This window comes from Rhinolophus ferrumequinum, chromosome 14 (assembly GCF_004115265.2).
Source record: "Rhinolophus ferrumequinum isolate MPI-CBG mRhiFer1 chromosome 14, mRhiFer1_v1.p, whole genome shotgun sequence".
Taxonomy (NCBI): domain Eukaryota; kingdom Metazoa; phylum Chordata; class Mammalia; order Chiroptera; family Rhinolophidae; genus Rhinolophus; species Rhinolophus ferrumequinum.
Window position 1 is genome coordinate 35,848,766 of NC_046297.1, and position 22,553 is coordinate 35,871,318.

The following is a 22,553-nucleotide window of genomic DNA, read 5'->3' on the forward strand; positions in this document are numbered from 1 at the left end:
AAAATTGATCTGCAGATTCAATAGAATCCCCTTAGTGGCTACCAGGAGCTAGTGGAAAGGGAGAATGGGGAGTTTCTGTTAATGGGTACAGAGCTTCTTCAGTGGGTTATGAAATCATTCTGAAATTATACACAATTCTATGAATATATTAAAAACCATTGAACTGTCAGTTTAAAGGGGTGAGTTTTATGGAATGTGGATTATACCTCAATAAAAATGTTATGAAAAAAGGAGGAGAAATTTAAGGTAATAGTGGTAAAATACAAAAAAAGCACTAAGGTAGGAAAGGTTTTGTGAATAAAACTGACAAAGAAAAACACTATCTGTAATGTAATTTCTATAATGTAATTCTGCAGCTGCTAAAGATGAACAGAAGGGGGAAAGTTGGCTACTATTTCATGATTTCTATCTTGAAGATCAGGGAAGATCAATGGTATAAAAGCAGGGCACATAAAACATGAATCATAATGAATATGATTTTGGATATTCAGAGATTCTACCCACTAGCTAAGAGCAAGGAGACAAAGAAGAGGGAAAGACAGAAGAGAGAAAAGGAATCAGGTAGAATATTAGAAGGGAGAAGATCTACCTGATAGAAATGAATGCAGGGGAACATTTTTTTAAGAAAGTAAACAACAGATTAAAAAGAACAGGGAAACAATCTAGGGGAGAGTGAAAGGATTTAGAAATTAAACAGGATGGCCTTGATCTTCTCAATGAAAGAGGTCAAGAAAAGGAAATGCACCTATGAGGGATGAATAAAAGCATTAATTAGTAGTCTTTGAGAGCCCAGCAGATCTTGGATAACATGAATGAACACTGGTTAGTGGTTTTTGATTAGGAACTATTTAACTGATGATATGTGCTAAGAAAAGCTATCATATTGATTTATTAGCAACATGTCACTTATGATCTGGTAAAACCAATAAGTAGTCGTCCATCAAGTAAACCTCTAAAATCTCTTTAGGGTAGCTAGTCCTACTGTTAAACATGTCAGTCTTCTAAAATCAAAGCATCTGGTAAACTTAGTCACTTTAATAAACTATAGATGACATAAAACAAACAATAATTTGCTGATAAAATTGGCACAACAATAACTACAAATACAACAGGCAGCCAAGCAGGGCTTACTGGAGTAAATATTATCAATATAAATGATATGCACAAGAGAAACACACTAAAACAGTAAATTTAATTATTTCTTATGAAACCATCCCATATTATATTTATTTTGGTAACAATGTATGAAACAGGTCCTCTACAACTCTTCCCTAATAGAAATCTTAAATATGAGTTTAATTTCTTAAACCAGTGTTGACAGACTACTAACCCATGGGATAACAACTGTGCACATTGCGCACACGTATTTTGCAAGCAATATATTTGGACAAAACTGGATTGCACAGCAATAGCAAGTTTCTATTTATTCAGGACTTAGAGCTGGCGACATACTAATGTGCAGTTAAGTTCCATCAGGGGAGACATTTCCAAACTTATTCAACCACAAACACTTTTTAAAGGCAGGTCTATTGTTGATTTTTAGAATTATGTCCTCAATATACACCATAATTTTGGAAATTACTAATGAGAGAAATTCTTAATTCAATTTTAACAATAAGATTTTAGAGTTGGGGAAACAATCTTTAATTCATATCTGTGATGTATCCAAAATAGTGTAGTATAATAAAACTTTACATTTACTCCAGTATCACAGTATCCAAAATACAATTAGCAAATGCTCAATTAAACGACAGTAAATACATACTACTTCATTAAGAGACTGATAAAATTTGACTCTTCTGAATGACCCTAGCAAGGTAACTCAATGTAAAAAATTGTGTAAAAAAATTACACGACAGATAGTGTTTTTCTCTAAGTTGCAAAGTCAGTTAAACTAAAAGTGTCTAATAGAGTTCAATAAAATCTTCTCTTAAATATGTATCTTTTTAAATAAAACAAAAACCTGATTTTATAGTAAGTAGAGGGCACAGAAAAACAACACTACTATTCTAAGTTTCAAAAAACATTATTCCAAGATATTTTTGAACCCAATTGATTTTTTATGACAAAAATTTATAAATTTAAAAAATACCACATACCTATAATATACATATGTATACACACACACACACTTACCATTGTGTCAGAGTTAAGAATTTGTCTCATAAATTCCAAAAATGAAGATGCAAGTTCACCTGTGTCCTTACTAAAGGTGCTGACCACTCGTTTCAGTAAACTATGCAGAGCATTACTGTTTTTCCTTAAAGAACTATAAATAAAGAAAATAGAGGAAATGTCTTAAAATCTGAGCATATAAATCTAGTATAAGAAATGAACTATCTCAGTTCAGACCAAATTAAAGTTATTCTACCATTTTAAAAATATAAAGGTCCTTTGGTGTGCCTGTGTACACAAACCATGGAACGAACACAGCACTATCTATAGCTGACACACCTTTTAAAGAAAAGCTTTAAGCTCTTACAGAAAAACTTTCCCCAAATAATAAAGGTATAAAACTTAGCAAAATAAACTTACAGGTTCCCTATTTTTACACTTTCTTATAACTTGATGATTCCTCTAACACAAGAAGTTATAGCTGTCTCAGAAGTCTGAACAAAAAGCCTATCTTATACAATAACTATAGAAAAAAAGACTATCTTTGTGACATCTTTCTGACAGAAGAAAATCAAAGGTATAGAGCATGCGTCAATAAACTTTTAATGTAAAGAGCCTAATCTAATGGTAAACATATAAGGCTTTACAGGCTATACACAACTCAGTCTGTTTCTCTCTCTACAGTCTCAACCACAACAACTCAACTGCTGGTATAGTGGAAAAGCAGCCACAGACAACACATAAATGCTGGCTATGTTCCAATAAAACTTTATTTACAAAAACTGGTGGCAGGCTGCATTTAGCCTGTGGCCCATAGTTTGCCAACCCGATACAAGAGAGATGTCAAACAGAACAATCATGACAATATAGATCTAAAACCATGACAATATACATAGTCCTGCTAAAATTATGCTATGCATTTACACAGTTCTTAGTTGATCAAAAGAGAATTTCAAGGGCAAAGTAGTCTAACATTCAGTTATGTCCCTTAAGTTGTAATATAATTAGCCAAAATGAAAATAAGTATATTAACAGTAAATATGCAGTGTTTGTATTTGAAAAATGGGGTCCGATTCTGACAACTCATCATATAAGACTTTGGTAAAGCAATACAAGAGAGAAAAATAGTATTCCTGCTCTTGAGAATGTTATAAAATAATGAAATGGACAAGGCACAACAAAGAAGAATGAGATTAAATACAAAGATAATACAATTAAACGAAAAAGCATGGGTTCAAAATTAGACCATACCAATTATTAACCTTTACATATAACCTTAAGCAAATGAGCCTTACTTCCATAGTCTATCAAAAAACTGGGGTCCACGATACACCTATTAGAATGTCTAAAATAAAAAAATATAGCAATACCAAATTCTGGCATTTTGTTGCTCAACTCATAGAGAAGTTCTCTATAAAAAAGCAGAACACTGAAATATCAGGGTGATGAAACTATAGAACTGTAGTGATAATAACATGGCCTACGCATCTATACGTATGTATAAAATCTACCAATATGTGCATAGAACTGTACATCATAAAACATGAATGTGGTTACAAAGAATCAACTTTCTGATATTGGATTGGAGTTAGAGTATCAGCATGGACTCATTTTAAAAACTACATACATACAAATAAATAGATACAAAAATAAATGTAGATGTATATGCATGCATGAATTAGGACACATATATGTATTTCCTAGCTCAACCCAATGAAAGAAACCAAAATCAGTGACACAAGTTGAGCAACAAAATAAATAATATTAGATTATTATACAAGAAAAAAACTAATGTCCATGAATTCTGATATAAATACCTGAAGAAGTAAATTAGGGAAAAGAGATCATTTTTCCTTATAAAAGGATAATTAATATACAAGGAATGAGAAAAATAGGAAATCACCATAGAAAACCACAGTAATAACTGCCACATGCCAAGGTTCACTAACGGATACCAAAATTAGTGGACAAAGTTTTAAGTAGAAATAGGATATTTGCATAATCTCAAAGTATATTTTCCCAAATATTTAGTAATGAAAAATGGAAAATCAGTAATTTTTGCAGTAAAGGATCTTGACCAATAGCACCACAGTCAAGTAATCAAGGTTAATATCAGTAATACATCATTTATTTCCTGATATCATGCACTGAGAAAGGTACACTGCCTCTGTGGCACCTTTTTCAATAAAGCACAATCTCAACCTAATGATGAGAAAATATCAGATGAAGTTAAATTGAGGGATATTCTACAAAATAACAAGTACTCTAAAAATGCCAAGGTCATGAAAAACAAGAAGAGAGGAGACAAAAGGTACATAATAACTAAAAGCAACATGGGATCCCAGCTTGGATCCTGGAACAGAAAAAGAACATTAATGGAAAAACTGGTAAAATCTAAATAAGATTTTTATTTTAGTTAATAGTATTTTGCCAAGGTTGGCTTCTTAGTTTTATGATAAACATCCAATGGTTATATACGACATTACATAAAAGTAAGCTGGATGAAGGGTATATCTGCACTCTGTACTTGTTTCTGCAATTCTTCTGAAAGGCTAAAATTATCTCAAAAAATTTTTTTAAGGTGGAACCTGCTTCAGAGTTGCTGTGAAGACTTTATGTAAAAGTATATAGTGATCTGTTTATTAAAAAGCCAGGTAAAAGCTAGATCATGCTATACTTTGGCTCAAAACTTTGCAATGGCCCTTATAATATGGCCCCTAAAGGCCCCTGATGATCTGTCCCCCTCTTTATTCCATTATTTCTCTGACACTATGCCCTATCATTTTTTTCCTTGATTACACACTCCAAGGGCAGCCACCATGGCCTCACAGCTATCTCAGACATGTTAGGCATACCATTTGTACTTGTTCTCCCCCAGGATATTGACATTTTACTCCTCACCTCCTTTAGGTCATCTTCTCAGTAAGGACTTCCCTAATCACACCCCATTATTTCAAAAGACGACTTCTACCCTCAGTCTGGCACTCACTATCCCACTGTCTGTCCTACTTTATGGTTTTCTGTAATATACTATGTATTTTATTTATGTGTTTATTGTCTGTCTACCTCTAATAGAATGAAAGCACCAAAAAAGCAGGATTTTTTTTTTTAACTGAATCCCAGCACCTAGAACAGCATCTGGCCCAGTGAATGCGTTCAGTAAGTATTTGTGGACCAAATGGATCTAGTATTCATTTTTATTCCCTCAGTGTCTACTATGTACCAGGTTTCTAGGTGCTGAGTAAAGTCAAGAAGACACAGTATTTGTGAGAGCACCTAACCCAGCCAATAATGGAGGGATCAACGAAAGTTCTTTTTTTTGGGGGGGGGGGGGGTGAGGGTGGATTTCATTTATTTACCTATTTATTTGTTTGTTCATTGATTCATTCACTCATTTGTTTCAGGAGTACAGAACAACACAGTGATTAGATATACCTCTCCAAGTGATAACCCTAACAAGTCTACTACCCACCTGACACTGTACATAGTTATTAGAACATTATTGACTATATTCCCCATATTGCACTACACATCCCTGTGGCTGGTATTTTTATAATTATAGTTGACATTCAGTACTATTTTATATTACTTTCAGGTGGACAGCATAGTGGTTAGACATTTACATAATTTATGAAGTGACCCACCCAATCTTTTTCGTTTTCTTGGAAATGTAGTGTGTAAGATGAGTATTGCGTGTGTCTGTGTCTATTTTTTAAGATTTTAGAATATTTTAATGTCCATTTCTTCAGTGGATCCATTATAAGGTGAGATTTAAAGGATATAGAGTAAATAACCAGGCAACAGGAAAAAGGACATTCAAAAAGCAACACTTAAAAGACTCTGGTGAGAGACTGGGGAGTGGAGAGGGGAGGAGAAAAACTTGAATGTTCAGAAGGTGCCACCAACTGAGAAAAAATACAGGAGAGAAGACAGATTTATCAGGACAAAGAAGTGGAGCAGGTAGGAGACAGCACCAAACACAATGACTGAAATGTAAGTTTTCAACCAATGTTACACGAATTAACAGTAAGAGGTACAAATATATGCTTCCTCCTCCTTTCTATCTCATAATCCTACATGCTTCTACAAATTACCAAGGAAACCTATGTAAAAGCCAGCATGAAGAAAAAGATGACAGCATGGAGAGACTGGAGAAGAAATTACATTTGAGAGACTAAGTAGCAAGGCGTTTATATCATTTTAAATTAATTTCATCTCAGTCATTCCTCTAGAAAACAAAAAAAAATAGAATCAGCACTTTTAGTTTTTAGGGTCCATAATAGCACACTATCATCACTTTTGAAGGACTAGAGATGAATATATCAACAAAAAAAGTATCTTAAAGCATGAATTAACATCCTTGGAACAATAAGATTTCCTTAAATACTCTAAGATGCCCACATTAATTTGTCTGAATATTCAATTTATGTTTTTAATCCTAAAGATTTTATTATTAGCACATTCCACTAATGAAATTTTTCCATAAATACAAAATTTCTCCATATGAAAGAAACCACACCTTCAACTTTCTACAATAGCTATAAATTAATTAATATTGGGGGACAGTGAGGTGACAAGAGTGAAAAAAATGAAATTCAAGAATATATTAAATTAGGGGCAGACGCATGGCTCAGTTGGTTAGAGCGCGAGCTCTGAACAACAGGGTTGCCGGTTCAATTCCTACATGGGCCAGTGAGCTGCGCCCTCCAGAACTAGACTGAAGACAACGAGCTGCCGCTGAGGTTGCAGAGGGGCAGCCAGATGGCTTATTTAGTTAGAGCGCGAGCTCTCAACAACAAGGTTGCTGATTCAATTCCTGCATGGGATGGTCCCCTAATCTTTCAACTAAAGATTGAAAACGGCAACTGGACTTGGAGCTAAGCTACGCCCTCCACAACTAGATTGAAGGACAATGACTTGAAGCTGATGGGCCCTGGAGAAACACACTGTTGCCCAATATTCCCCAATTAAAAAAAAATTATATATATGTATCATTTTTTAAAAAAAAGAATATATTGAATTAGATAAAGCATTACCTCTTTAAATGAAATAATCCATAATCATGCTCTGCAAGAAACATCATTGTTCTGACACATGTCAGTAAGCAGTTGTAACTGCTCTCAGAGTTAGCTAGCATAGCCAGTAGACAGTCACAGATTGAGGCCATCAATTCTTTGTTTGGTAGAGAATTGGAGAGCTGCTCCAATTCAGAAATAGAACCTTCAGAAGAGTTTGGCAAAATAAGTGCAATGTCCTGTGAGAAAGAAGTAAATAATTTTTTTAAATGATTATCACTATCACTTAGCATTTTTATTTCAGAAATACATAGCAATTAGTATTATGTACTTAGTAATTATTATCTCATCAAATATCATTAAGGTCCCATCCTAAACATAGATTCAAATACACTAAGAACAAATGAGTCATTCTGCCCTCCTCTAAAGTTAATACAAGGATCAATACTTAAAGAAATAGACTTAAATATTATACCTTACAATATTTTTACTTTAAAAGAACATCTCTTTAAAATTATTTCCTTCTGTATTGTCACTGAGTGTAGTTTGTATCCTCAAATGATTAAGTGAAGTACTTTTGGTATCAAAATACTTTAAATCACTGTATTATTCATTCATTTGAATATTTTTAAGTTTATAAAGAAACCATTCAGAGAAATAAATTTTAATAAATATATCCATACTTGAATTTAAAACATTACAAAAAGGGATGGATAGAGCAAATACACATTTAAACAAAGTCTTTGAACTAAATATATTCCTCTAGTTTTTATATACTTTTAAAATTCAAGTTTTTCAATGCTAAGCAAGTTTAGCTAACAATAATTAAAACCTCCCATGATTCTTTTTATAGAAATGGATTTTACAGGAACATTTTTAGGTATGTCTCATCACCTTAGTAACTTCAACATACTGCAAACCACTTTTCAACTTGGGTTAAAACTATAAAACAAAGCTTGAACCAGAAGGGAAACAAAACAATGTGAGGCCAAGAATGAGGTCTATGTGATCAAAGTAGCTAGGATGCTGCAATGCTATTCAGCATAGTCATAAAAGCTAACATAGATTATATAACAAACACCAGTCAAATAGACATTTTGAGGTATAAAGACTTAAAATATCCTTTCTACCAGTTCCAAAACTCTTTTCTACCAGGTTCCCTTTCTGTGAAAACAAGTAACACCAAAACTGTTCCTCCTTGACTTAAGTATTAAATGTAACCAAACTGAATTTTCATTAGCTAAAGAAAAAGATTATTTGCCAACATGGGACCCTACTAAAAATATTCTGCCTGAAAAAAAAAAATCACATCTGATGATCAAATAGCAGGAGCATTTTAATAAGCTAGAATGGAATTAGGCATATAAATCTCCAAATATCCCAATAGTCTTTCAAAGTTAAAAACAATTCTCATTAAGTCATGGAACTATAAACTGGAAGTCAATAATATAAACAGCAGAAAGAAATAACTACCACTTTTAGTCAACATCTGCAAGCAGAGTAGTCTGAAACACACTAGTAGTAGCCTGTGATGCCTTCTAAAGATGTCCTAACAGAAAAACAAGATATTAATTCAACCAATCACAAAGCTATAAAATTCAAGAATGAATCAGTATATAATGTAATTGGAAGGAAAATGAACATACTAGACATAACCAACCCCAAACAATACACTGGCACATAAAGCAACTATCCAAGGATGCAATCTTATAGAAAAGGAAAGAGCTTTTCATAAAAAACCTGTGAAGTACAAACTCAAAGGAAGCTATGAAGCACCAAACCATTTTATTATTGGTTCACTAGTCAAATTTATCTCCCTGAACAATAGCAGGAGAAATAAAACAGGTGAGATTTCCTTGTTCACAGTAAAGAGTACATCAAGTGCTTTTTAACACACACACACACACACACACACACACACACACACAAACTTTATAAAATAACTATAAATAAATACCTGATCACAGAGAGATTGCAAAATGGATGTGATATATTCAACACACTGTTGGCGAACAACACTGTCTCCAGGAGACCGAACCAAAGCTATCAGATCCTGGAATATCTCTGCATATTTTTCATCACCTTTAACAGTTCCATTAATTAGATGTAAAATAGCTAATTTACAAGCTTTGTGTGAAGCCAGAGCATCAAGAAGAGCAAGCAACCTGGTGGTTTGGCTACTATACTGCTTTTCTTTATCTTCTGAAGTGCTGAAATAAAATCAATACATTTAGTAAACAAAATTCTTGATTTTAAGGCATTATTTAACTAATATTTATTTTTTTAACACATCAACTTATACCAATCCTGAATAAAACACTTCATTTCTTGTATATGACAACTTCTCTGAAATTTTACAATTACTATAAAATTTTATAAATTTAGGTTTGCAATAATGTATTTTCTTAAATCAGAGTACTTTATAATTCACCTTTAAACATCCAAAATCAAGACCTTCAAGGCATTTTGCACATGAAATAATGAAATAAAGTTTTCTAATTAAAAAAATCTATATATAGTCATATACATATTATGTGTGTAGATGTATATGTGTATATTTATATGCACATATATTATCTGAGCATTCTAAATCCTGGTTTCCAAATTCTAAATGAAAAAAATTCTATGTATCAAGAATAATTTGAAGAAAAAATTTTAACGCAAAATGAAAATACCTTTGCAAGTCTTCTACAATCAAATCCAACACAGTTCTCATAATCAGAAGTGCAGTTGGTGAGGCAAGGTCACACAATTGAACACAAATACGCCGTAACATATGTTGAATGGGCTGGCAGGTTGTGCCAGAGAAAGAGCGAACTATTTCTTGGAGCAACTTTGCTTGAACATGAAGGTGCATGCTCCACAATTTTCGGGTGTTGAGTGCCACTGATATATCATGTGGCTCAATAACCTGTTAAAAAAGTATAATGTGTGTGTTCGTAGATTTTTTAATATTTATTTATAGTCACAAAAACTGTTCAGGAAGAACTGTTATGAAAAGAACATCTTTAGTGCATGCTTAAAACATTTAATTTTCTGATACAATTAAATATTTGCTAGAATTCAATGCATCTAAAAAATCTTATTGTTCTCAAGTTAGCAGTCAGTAGAGCAGAGTCCATTGACGAAGCAACCTAGTTAGTGGCAAATTCTAACACATGATAAAGGAGAAAAAATGATTAAAAATAACAAAAGTACAAGTATACATAATGGCATAACAAAATTCACATTAACAAAAATTTATTTAAAATGTTACTCCCATATTTCCTTAATGACCGACTTGCTTCAGTTTTATCTCACCCTCACCCAGTTATGTCTTTTTTAGGGGCAAAGGATGAGGGATTGTTCTTTTTTTTTTTTAACAAAATCACCGGCTTTTTAAAAAGTGTTACTGCAGTCATTTACAAGATGCATGTTATATGGAAGTGATACCTGAGTTGTTTGCATGGGCAATGGTAGAGGCAGCAGCTCTGAAAGGAGTATGAGTCCAGAAAAAAATCCTTCAGGAACCTTCAAGATTGAAGAAAGAACTTCTTTTAACATTAAAGACCAAGTGTTATTGGCCAGAGTCTCTTCTGAGATTGTGAGTTTTTCATTAACTCCTTGTGTAAAAGTCAGTAAGATATCTATGATATCATTCTGAATTTTATGTTCATCACTATCCAAACGACCTGAGAGGGGGATAGAGCACAGGAGCATGTGTAAAGTCACAAGTGCTGAAGGAACACGCATATCCTTAAACTCAAAGGATCCACCTCTCAGGAGTTCCGTCAGCATAGTTTTAAGAAGAGTGAGTGTACAGCGAGCCATTGAAATAGTAGTAACTCTGTGAAGGGTAGTCCCCATGTTGACATGGAGCCTCCAAGGCTGAGTCAGAATACTGTTCAATTTTTGTAGAACCCGAATAAAGGTGTCCATTCCTTCAGCAGAAAAAAGCTGAATAACAGCAAGATTCCATTTCAGGTCTTTCTGTTGACCTTTATATAGGATAAGAGGAAAAGAAAAACTAATTACTTACATGTTAATAATCAGTTAAGACTTTTGAATATTTTATTTAATAAATGATATTTATACTAGGCTTAAAAAAATAGTAATTCTAAAAGTATAGTAGCCACATTACCTTCAACAGGGGGTGGTGGGCATGCCACATTACAGAGAACACGAAGGGCAGTAGTAAGACCAACTCCTTCTGGAGTCATCAAGTTATCGATATTCTTTAAAAATAAAAATGAACAGAAAGTTTAATTTCTTGGTATCTATCAGACCAAGAGAAAACACCAAAGGCATTAGTTAAAAATATGAGTTTCAAGTTAAGTACTTACATCATTTTAAATTTCTTAAGTAAATTTAAAACATAAATAGGCTTACAAAGTTTATAGAGGTTATTTGATCTTGGTATATGCTTACCATATATGATATTATGTAAATAAAATGAATAATTGCAAAGTACAAGTATATTAAAAAGTACTAAAACAAAGGTAACATACAGAAATGTATGAGACTTTGTATTAAGAATTTAAAATAGCTCCTTTTTGTATACTCTTTATACACATTCTATCTCCCAAAAATGACTCTGATTTTACAGAGCCCTGTAGGTGCTAAACCTCTTTCAAAACTGAAGAAGCAACAGGAAATGCTTTAGCACCACACAACATAGATTTTTTAAAATGCAGATACCACAGGAATCTAGTTATGATGGCCAGTTGGGGCATGGTTAGAGGAAAAAGAAATACAGTTGCCTATGTCCTTAGCACCTGCCCATGCTATGTTTCCTGGCAACAATTATGTTTATTTATTTTTTACTTTTTTTCATTTCAACCATTTTCTTTTATTTTTTTTTACACTTTATTAATTTCAGGTGTATAGCACAGTGGTTAGACAACAACAGTTATGTTTAAATTGCTTTGTTTCTGTAGTTTCTACAGAGCAGTGTATAGATGGTTAAAATACCTTCTAAGAAATAACATTTTAAAATGTTACTATTTCAGCTTCTAAACCTCAGAGGAGAAAGTTAAAAATATAATTCCTCTCCCCCCATAGTTTCATACCTTAGATTATCTTTTCCTCTAATTTCTCCCTTGCTGCCTTTCAATAATTCCACAAATTACATAAGGCAGCAGGGAGCCACAGAGTAAAGTTTCCGTCTTAAATCAACTGTGGTTAGTAACTCTTGGAATGAGTCACTTACAATAACCACAATTAATGGGTAACAACTTACATAAAAATCAAAACTCTTTTAATTACAGCATGTAATTTGAATTTCTAGAACTGAATGTCTTATTGGTTACTTTTACCCAAGACATCTGATATTTACTAGACACCTTATATATTCTCCTGCCCATCCACAAGTATCCTGCATACATGACCATCTAAATTTAAAGGACATTACTGTATTTGTGCTAAATTAAAGATTGAATATAATAAAAAGCTATAGCTGTCAGCTGTGGCACGTAAGGAACACAGAAGAATATGATGGCATCCTAGGAGGTAAATGTAATCCCAGGAGAGATGAAGTAATAAAAAGAGAAGGGCAGACAAGCTAGTGAAGATAACTCTGAAGCAGATAAACCCAAACAGTACTTTGTTTGAGTCAGAATAGCAACAGATTAAACAATATACTACATACATTACTTTAATAACAAACTTTTCAACTCCAAGAACAAGATGGTTTACACATACTCTCGCACCCCTCCCATCTACACATAGTTCATCTGTTAAATGAAAGAGACAATTCAAGGTCAATTCTGCCCTTAGCTTAAAACTTTTTACACATCTATGAGCGCTTTTAGCCCTTCTTCCTATGCTAGCACACTGTACTAACTAAGGAGCAATAAAAAAATTTTAAAACTTCCCAAACTAACAATGTACAATGATTTTAATGAATTTTTCACTATGACTTACTGTAATATATTATGAATTACTGTAATATTATTTCAATTGCAATACTGAATTTTATGATTTTCAACTTTCATAAATTACTTCAATTGCAGATTTGACCATCCCAAATTAACAAAAATTGAACTAGCCCCCACTGCAATTATCTGGAATTGACTCCATCAATTTTCACTTAAAAATTCTGAGGGAAATTCTTTTCACTCAAGTTTAACTGAAACAATTACATGTTACATTATTATGGTATTTAACTTTTGTAAACGTCATCAAAATGTTAGATGATATTATCCAATTTGACAGGAAAAATAGGATTGAATGTGGTAATGGAAAGCCTTACAGTACACAGGATTGTGTAAACGTATGTTCATGTACATATACAATCACACACCCATCTACATCCATGTATCAATCTGTACCCACAAAAATCTAATAAATCAGGTAGTACACCTAACAATTACTGCATTATCTACATAAGTGATTTAATTCAATATTACTATATACTACCATACACATCATAAAATCAGGCACTTTTAACTTTTACTCACCTGTTTAACATACTCAATCAGGTTTGGGATGCAGTTAATTTCAAATCTAAGGTTTTTCAGAGGTTCAAGCCACTTGCCAAGTTCTTAAAAACAAAAAGAGTAACTCATAATATTTTAAAATAAAAGCCTTTATAACAAAGGAAGTAAAGGTGTTCTTTTCCAAAGAAAAACATTATCAGATCTACATTGATTTAAATAACCTAAATTTCCCATAGGGATGAACTTACGTCTAATTCTTCAAACAAGCTTTAAAATGAAACATAAAGGCCCTACTATACTGGTTTAGAAATAAGAAGTGACCACTTTTAGTATTTGGTTTCTGAAAACTTAAATATTTACATGTTTAAACAGGACCATTTAAGTAAACTGAATTTTTTTGCAGCATGAAAAAAAATTTTTTATACAGTTGACTGCCTATAAACTAATAACACAGTGTTTATTCACCTAATGCTGTGATTATCTTCACACACTAAAAAAACTACACAAAATGTATTTAATTTCTAAAAGGATCAAAAATCTATGGGGGAACATTTACTGAGTGCTTTTTCCCTTAGCATGAATTTTAAATTGTCATTTTCCTAGTTTGCCTTTATAAAATTAAAAGTACACCATCACCCCAAAATAACAGCAAACTTTGTTTACAAAACAAACACAAATGAAATATACCATTTACCACAACTGAACTCAAAATTCTCATCTAGAGGCTATGGCACAACACTTATACATCAGACCAAATGTTTTATCAAAAAGCATTCTAATATAAAAAGTGATATACCAGTTCCAGACACGTGATAGGAAGACTAAAGGAAACTGAAAGTAGTAGTCATGTCTTGGTTGTACACTTCTCCATGAAGATTACCACTGTGTATACCTACAAGGTGTAATCAAAACAAAAATGGTGCATGTTTAAATAAAAGGCACAGTAAAAGGCACATTGCCATAATGTGCCTCAATATACTACCCCTCGCTTCGAACACACTTATCCCGTCGGTCTGGCCACTTTCTGAAGCAGTTCTAGAAGTCCTCTTCCATGAGTGTCTTTAGTTGCACTGTCATGGCTGCCTCGATGTCCCGAATTGACTCAAAACATTTACCTTTCATGGTCATTTTGACTTTGGGGAAGAGCCAGAAGTTGCACGGTGCCAGATCTGATGAATAAGGTGGGTGAGGACACACTGTAATGTTTTTATTTGACAGAGACTGCCGTATCAGAAGCAATGCGGGACACAGAGCCTTTCCGTGTGATCAAGAAATACAGTAAATTTCTTGCCGAGTGCCATCCAACAGAAAGGCAGGATCTTCAATACAGGAAGCTGCGTGTCAACCTTAGTAACAGTGTGTGACAAGTTTCACCTTGTTTGGCACAGTCTGTTAGGTGTGAGCTATGGTTGAGAGAAGGTGTGTTTTAAAGTGTGTTGTAAATCATCCTCCATCATGACAATGTTCCATGTCACACATCGCTTCTGGTATGGCAATTTCTGTCAAATAAAAACATTACAGGGGGCCGGCCGGTGGCTCAGGTGGTTAAAGCTCCATGCTCCTAACTCCGAAGGCTGCCAGTTCGATTCCCAGATGGGCCAGTGGGCTCTCAACCACAAGGTTGCCAGTTCAATTCCTCGAGTCCCGCAAGGAATGGTGGGCTCCACCGCCTGCAACTAAACTTGAATACGGCACCTTGAGCTGAGCTGCCTCCCGGATGGTCAGTTGGTTGGAGCTCGGGCTCTCAACCACAAGGTTGCCAGTTTGATTCCTCAAGTCCTGCAAGGGATAGTGGGCAGCGCCCCCTGCAACTAAGATTGAACACGGCACCTTGAGCTGAGCTGCCACTGAGCTCCTGGATGGCTCAGTTGGTTGGAGTGCGTCTTCTCAACCACAAGGTTGCCGGTTCGACTCCCGCAAAGGATGGTGGGCTGTGCCCCCTGCAACTAGCAACGGCAACTGGACCTGGAGCTGAGCTGCGCCCTCCACAACTAAGACTGAAAGGACAACAACTTGACTTGGAAAAAAGTCCTGGAAGTACACACTGTTCCCCAATAAAGTCCTGTTCCCCTTCCCCAATAAAATCTTAAAAAAAAAAAAAAAAAAAAAACATTACAGTGTGTCCTCATCTACCTCAGTCACCAGATCTGGCACTGTGTGACTTCTGGTTCTTCCCCAAAGTCAAAATGACCATGAAAGTTAAACGTCTGGAATCAATTCAGAATGAGGCAACCACGACAGTGCCACTAAAGACACTCACGGAAGAGGACTTCCAGAACTGCTTCAGAAAGTGGCAAGAATAATAGGGTAAGTGTGTTTGAAGCGATGGGTAGTATCTGAGGGGGATTAATGGCAATGTGTCTTTTACTGTAATAATTTTTTTTAATTTAAACATTCACCATATTGTTTGATTACACCTCATAAGTATTCTTCCTACGTATTTTTAAATTAACACTTTCATATACAGAATATATTGCTCAAATGAAAAATATAAGGAATAATAGACAAATACAAGTGTGCCCATCGCTCAGAATATATAGTAAAGTATTATTAATACCTTTGAAGAATACGTGTGCCCTCCTTTTATAAAGGCATACTTCAGAAAAAAAAATCTATTTCCAGTATGGAAGTTGAATTTACTATTCAACTTTTACTGGTAGTATCACATATAAAATTTAGGATTAAAAAGAAGCCACATGCTATTTATAATATTTACTCAATGTTATCAAATTTTCTACTTGGTAAGGTCAAAAAGCCAAGAACCAAAATAAAATAAAAAAAATTATAGTTAGATATAGCTTAAACTTTTCAAGACTGCCCACACAGGTTTTCCATAAACTTCATTCAACATATTTATATACTTTAGAATATAATGCTCATATTCATTATTCTTCACTTTTAAGGATAGCACATTAATTAACCACAAATGAAGGACTTCTAAGTTGTACTTAGAAATACATATACAGAAAATACACATACATGCAAACTATACACAAAACTGAACTTTAGAGTTCATCTTTAAACTACTTCTTCCATTTTGATTAGGAATTTCAACCAACCACCAATTTCCATGACTTTTCAGAAAAAAAGATACTTTCAACAATTTCCTAAAAATCTTTTTAAGAACACCATTATGAAATACCTACATAAAAGGTACCTTTCAGGGAGTTAAAAACAGAGTATTACTAGGTGTAACAAAACATGATAAAGTACTAATTACAGATATTCAAAGGGTTTTTCCTTCACATATCATAAATACTTAAAATAACTTCAAGTACCATACCTTGCAATTTAGCATTATTTTCATCTGCTTTACAAAGCTTCAAGAGAGATGGTGCATGCTGTTCTAGCATTTGGACATCACTGGAAGACTGAACCACCACCAAAATAAGTATGCATGCATAATTATAAGCTACTGACTTCTTAGACTTGGAATCACTGAAACAAAATAAGGTTTTAAAGTTTTTGGTACAAAAACAATTTTTCAGGAACAATTTTAAACATTTTTTTCCTACTTGGTTTTAAAGAGAACAATGGAAAGTGAAATTCTATTAAGAAATAAGATCACAAGAACAATGAAATATTAACAAGTATACTTTGCTAGCAATGAAAGATTACGAAGTACACTTCATTGTTCTCCTTTAAAATGTTTGTCCACTTTGGATAAATAGGAAAGTGTGATGAATCAATCTACTGCCATCATCATTCAGTCTTCTGCTAAAGAACTGTGAAGATACAGCAACACATAGAAACCACTGTTGTGTGCCTTTCGTAAGCTCCCTAAAAGACCCGTCACTCAAGGAGTCATATCAAGACTCCATTGTGAGGCCAGTTACCTGGATGCCATTGCTTTGTATGACACATTCCAGGAAGAACAAGCATGTTTCTCTTCTCATATGCTAAAACCTTCTGCCCTACTGGACAAGCTCTTGAAAATTATTATCATTTTCAATTCTCCCCACAGTCAAAGCACTTCTGAAACCAGAGCACCATGAATAGTTTAGAGGGCAAAAGATAGCACCAGTTCTCATCACTCTTAAGGGACATAATCCTGTGTCTTAGGATTCCCCTCCACACAAATTAGCAGGAGTACTACAGCTGCAATCTTTGTCAACACCATCGGGAAACTGGAAGAAACTGCTAAAAGATCCACTTCATTGCTTTACAGCCACATCTTGTATTTCAGATTTCTGTTATTCTAATGCGTAAATTAATAAACTGTGTTATGCAAAAATACAATTATAGTTTTTACTTTCAAAGCAACACCTTCTTTTTAAGAAACTAGCCCATTAGTGATGTAGTTTTCCCACATAATAGAAAATTTAAGAAGTAGAAAAATTACCCTAAGGCTTCTTTGGAATAGTACTCCATTAGAGTAATAAGACTTTGGAGATTTTTCTCAAGACTGAAAACATGGCCAACAGCTGATCTTCCCACAGGATTAAAAGTAATCAAATAAAGATTGTGAAGCGTTCCCAAGAGATCTGAATGGTCAGTTTCTTCACTGGCTGTACAACGCTGAAAATGGCTGAAGAGTTCTGTAATACACTGCAATGTCTGAGTTGAGTCTTGTAGCCACAAGGCAAATGCATCATCAATAACACCATCAGATTGAAGACCTTCCTCTTCATCTTGATCATAAAGATGACACAGAGCTCGGATCAACAAATTTGTTGCTTCATATTCTGACATAAAAAATAGAAGACCCTTTTGTGACTGTGCAAGAAACTTTAAGACATCTTTTGTGGCTTGCAGCACACCAGGGTGGGCACTTGTTACTGGAATTGACAAAAGCAAGGTAACCAACTCCAAGAAGTGGTGACTGTGAAGATACCTGTAAAAAAATGAATTGATGTGTTAAGTCTACAAAATAGTCATTAGACAGAAGAGGTAAAAATTTTAATGGCCAGTATACTGCTTTAACTAAAAACAATGTAAATAACAAATCGACTCTCCACCAAACAAAAGTGAAATTTCTGTGAGGCTTTTTCCTAGCTAGCATTTGACAGATAATGAATAAATAATTGTTGACAAATTTTCTCTTTCCGGGATCAACCCTGACTTTAAATTCTTCCCTGGCTACTTATCAAATGCTTCTTCTTCACCATGTTCCTAACTTACCCATGGCATATATGAATTAGTGTATCTAGGAAAAACATAGGACATATACTGTAAAAAATATACAGCATATTCAGATTTAGTCTAGGCAGTTAGTATATCTGAATTAGTACCTCCAGAGGAAAAAAATTTCAAATTATTAATTTCAGTATTTGACTAGTTAATAGTACCATACACAGCACTCTTTCATCAAATCCAAGAACCATTTTTAGCATAGTTTTAGCAGAAAATTATTTACAGGCAAAAATGCCAAGTAAAGTCTCAAAAATTTAAACAAAATAAAAAAATTATCTACTGTGGGTGCTGATTTCCAATAATGGCAAAATTGTATCAACAAATAACTAGAAAGTTAGATAGCAGAAACAAGTGCTGATTCAACCTTAAAGATATCCTTAACCAGGACTGTAAAATTAATTTAGTAAAATGTAAGTTTAACTTATAGTGTATTACAGGGATTAAGGTACAAAGAGGTTCATACGGAAAACCTTTCTCCTTCCTATGCCATCCTCTTGTACCACCTTCCTAGAAGCAACTCAGCAGTTTCTCATTTATTCTTGCTCAGACATGCTTATATAAGCATTGCCGTTGATTATCTTTAAGTTGCTATTATTACTTTAAATACTAACAAAATATAGTTAACCCACAATAACATACTTCTGTTTCTCAACTATTTAGAAATATCAAGTATCCTTACACAGATACGCATTATCTATTTATGTGGTTGATAACAAAATCAACCACATAAAACTGCCTCCAATGATTTTGTGAAATAGATTTCCCAAAACCAAAAATGTCTTACCTAAAGAGAACAGGATATGGGTCATCCCTCTCTGGAGGTCCAGTAATACGTGCCATTGTTGGGAAAGACTTAACAGGAGGTTGGATCATTGTATGAGGTGCAGTTTCCATTAAATGGAAAACTTCTTCTAGGAGGTTAATAAGCTTTTCTATTTCCCCTTCACTTATATTTGAGGATTCCAAAAGATCCATCTCCATTGAAGCCTCTACCTCATTTTCATATTCTGGGTTTGTTCTTTCAAGTCCAGTATCTGTGTCATGATCAGGTTCACTGTGGTTAGGAACAGATGAAGTCTTCTCTGCTAAATGGTCACCAAGTCTTTTAATCTCTGACAAAATTTCATAGAAATGGCACTTCTGAAGGATAGCTGAACCAGCAGTGACAACCCTCACAGTCTGATCTAAAAGTATGAGCTCCAGAAGTTTTTGATAGCCACTTTTTTCACTCTGCCTAACTCTTAAAAAAGCTTCCATTCCTTCTGTTATACTAATGACACTATCCAAAGCTTTAAAAGCATTTAACTTAAGGGAAGATGAGACATGATCAGCAAATAGGAGCTCAAATAATCCATTGATCACTCCTGCTTGTAGGAGTCCCATGACTCCTTGAGTTCCACACTCTGCTAGTGAGGACACTAATTTGGTCCCAGCTTTGAGCTGTCGGACATTTAAGGCAATGGGTTGACGAAGAGCTACTTGTAAATTTAAAGCTTGCATGGTCCAGTCAACCAACTGGACAAGAGAGTCTTGTTTTGTGCTTTTCAATTGCAAATAACTTAATCCTTTTATTATCAAACTTGGAATTTCTTCTAAAGCTGTTACCCATTTTGCACCTCTATCTTCCCGATACAAATCTAACAGTTCAGTTAACTTCACTGAGGCTTCTACTGCCCCTGAATTTTCTTTATCTGGACCTTGATCCTTCATTCTACTGATTTCAACTTCAAAAGTAGTCTTGTATGGACAGCTGAAGTATAAAAGTGGTACAAGCTCCCTGTCATATGGATCATATGTCATAGGAGGAACTGAAGCTAAGTCTTCAGCAGTGTATTCAACATCAAAGTTTGGATACTTAAATGTTTCACGTTCCAAGTCAGCAATTCCGTCTTCATCACTGGAAATTTGTTCATAACCATCATCCCCTGAAAATTAGGTTGATAATATTCAATTATTACATGATTGTTGTTTAATGCAAAAAAAATTGTTTAATCTAAAAAGTTTATTTAATAGTATGGCAAAAAATAAGAATTAATTATTTCCTCAACAAAATTAACTTCTACCCCAACATCTTAAAAACAATTACCAACACTTATAATTTCTAATAAAATAAAGAAAACCTTCATAAGCAAAGTCTTCTATTGTAACTGTTCAGCTTTACACTTTACTATGCTATAGGCATCTTTTCCGCACAGAAATAAGATTAGAAATTAACTAATCTTATTCTCTCATCTTCTCTACAAAAAGGTTCTCGGATTAAGAAAAGAGCCTCCCTGACATCTAACTATTACTTGCCAGTTAAATATAATGAATCTAAAAACGATTATTTGATAATCTGGCAATGGAGGAAGCTAAAAAATTAGCACTCAACCTAATTATTTATATTTTGTAAAAGGGCCCCTGGGATACTGAAATGACCTTCCCTCTCAGGTAGAATGACCCTCACCTACACTATTTTAGAAAAAACCAAGGCAGATTTTCTGTCATTTTGCCTAAATGCTTTAAAATTATATAGCATTTCTTGGACAAATTAAGAGTCAAATAGTTTGAAAATCTCTTTTTTGCTTCCAAAGGAAGCAAAACCTAATGAAAGGAGTGCATCATACTATCACATATCCCTGTGTTGATATTTTCCCCCCTGAATTTCTAAAAATAACGTCGCTTTTTGCTCAAATAGCTAGGTAGCGGACATCTTTAGGAATGCTACCCAGTTTACTACACCACTCCTTACTCTGAAAACAGCTCACCAAATCCTAGTCACCATGTATTTGCTGTATGACTCTGCTTCCCTGGCCAATCTGATGATATCAAGAGGCAGCTGATACCACAGTAAGCTAAAGAGAATCTCTCTCCCAGGAAATTGGAAATAGAACTGAGATACAGCCAGGTCAGCTGGTTGGTATAAAGGAAAAGATTAAAGCTGTGAGGTGAACACAGAAACAAGTCAGTTGACAGAAAAAATAGCAACATAAAGCAAACATGGAAATTCCATTTCTAGCCAAGTCTTGAGACCTAATTACATTCCAACTCTTGGGTTTCTTTTTTTTTCTTTTCTTTTCTTTTTTTTAACTCTTGGATTTCTTGAAGGCCTATCTTTATTATAAATTTTTTTGCATAGCTCAAAGCTACATCAAATTAGCTTCTAGCACTTAAAACCAGTAAGTCCTAGCTAATGGAACCCACCTTCACCTTCTTCATCTTCTTCACCTTCTTCCTCTTCATCTTCCTCTTCTTCGTCAGGGATACTATCTACTGTATGTCGATCATCCTCATCCTCATCCTCTTCGTCCTCTCCATCCACGTCATCTTCATCATCATCACCTTCTTCCTGCTGTTCCTCTTCTACTTCTCCTTCATCAGAATACTGACCTTCCTGGGGAACAGAATTCCGATCAGGAGAAATGGGCTCAAAGTAATCTTCTCTATGCGGAGCATCCTCTTCCTTGTCACCAGACCCTGAAAAATTGAGATTTAAGGCACAGATTACTTTTCAAATTTACTTTTCAATTAAGGTTAATATATAATATTACATTAGTTGCAGGTGTACAATGATTAGACATTTATATACCTAACAAAGGGCTCACCCTGATATGTCTAGTACCCATCTGACATCACACATGGTTATTACAATACTATTGACTATATTTCCTATGCTGTACTTAACATCCACATGACTGTTTTTATAACTGGGAATTAGTACACTGTAATCCCTTCACCTTTTTCACCCATCCCCCAACTTCCTCCCATCTGTTGACCATCAATTTGTTCTCTGTATCTATGAGTTTGTTTGTTTGTTCATTTATTTTGCTTTTTTTCAGATTCCACATATAAGTAAAGTCATATGGTATTTGTCTTTCTCTGTCATATTTATTTC

The 22,553-nt window shown here is 34.2% G+C and overlaps 1 protein-coding gene across 1 annotated transcript in view; it reads right to left on the bottom strand.

Annotated features, from left to right (window-relative positions):
* The window catches only part of VIRMA (vir like m6A methyltransferase associated), a 55,499-nt gene that overhangs the window by 10,842 nt on the left and 22,104 nt on the right, over positions 1-22,553 (bottom strand). The window contains exons 7-17 of the mRNA XM_033126168.1: positions 21,863-22,135; positions 19,464-20,604; positions 17,889-18,380; positions 16,830-16,984; positions 13,568-13,650; positions 11,251-11,344; positions 10,563-11,107; positions 9,806-10,041; positions 9,088-9,340; positions 7,152-7,369; positions 2,137-2,269 (exon numbers count right to left, since the gene is read on the bottom strand). Coding sequence (XP_032982059.1) covers positions 2,137-2,269; positions 7,152-7,369; positions 9,088-9,340; positions 9,806-10,041; positions 10,563-11,107; positions 11,251-11,344; positions 13,568-13,650; positions 16,830-16,984; positions 17,889-18,380; positions 19,464-20,604; positions 21,863-22,135 — 3,623 coding nt within the window. The remainder of the gene's footprint in view (positions 1-2,136; positions 2,270-7,151; positions 7,370-9,087; positions 9,341-9,805; positions 10,042-10,562; positions 11,108-11,250; positions 11,345-13,567; positions 13,651-16,829; positions 16,985-17,888; positions 18,381-19,463; positions 20,605-21,862; positions 22,136-22,553) is intronic.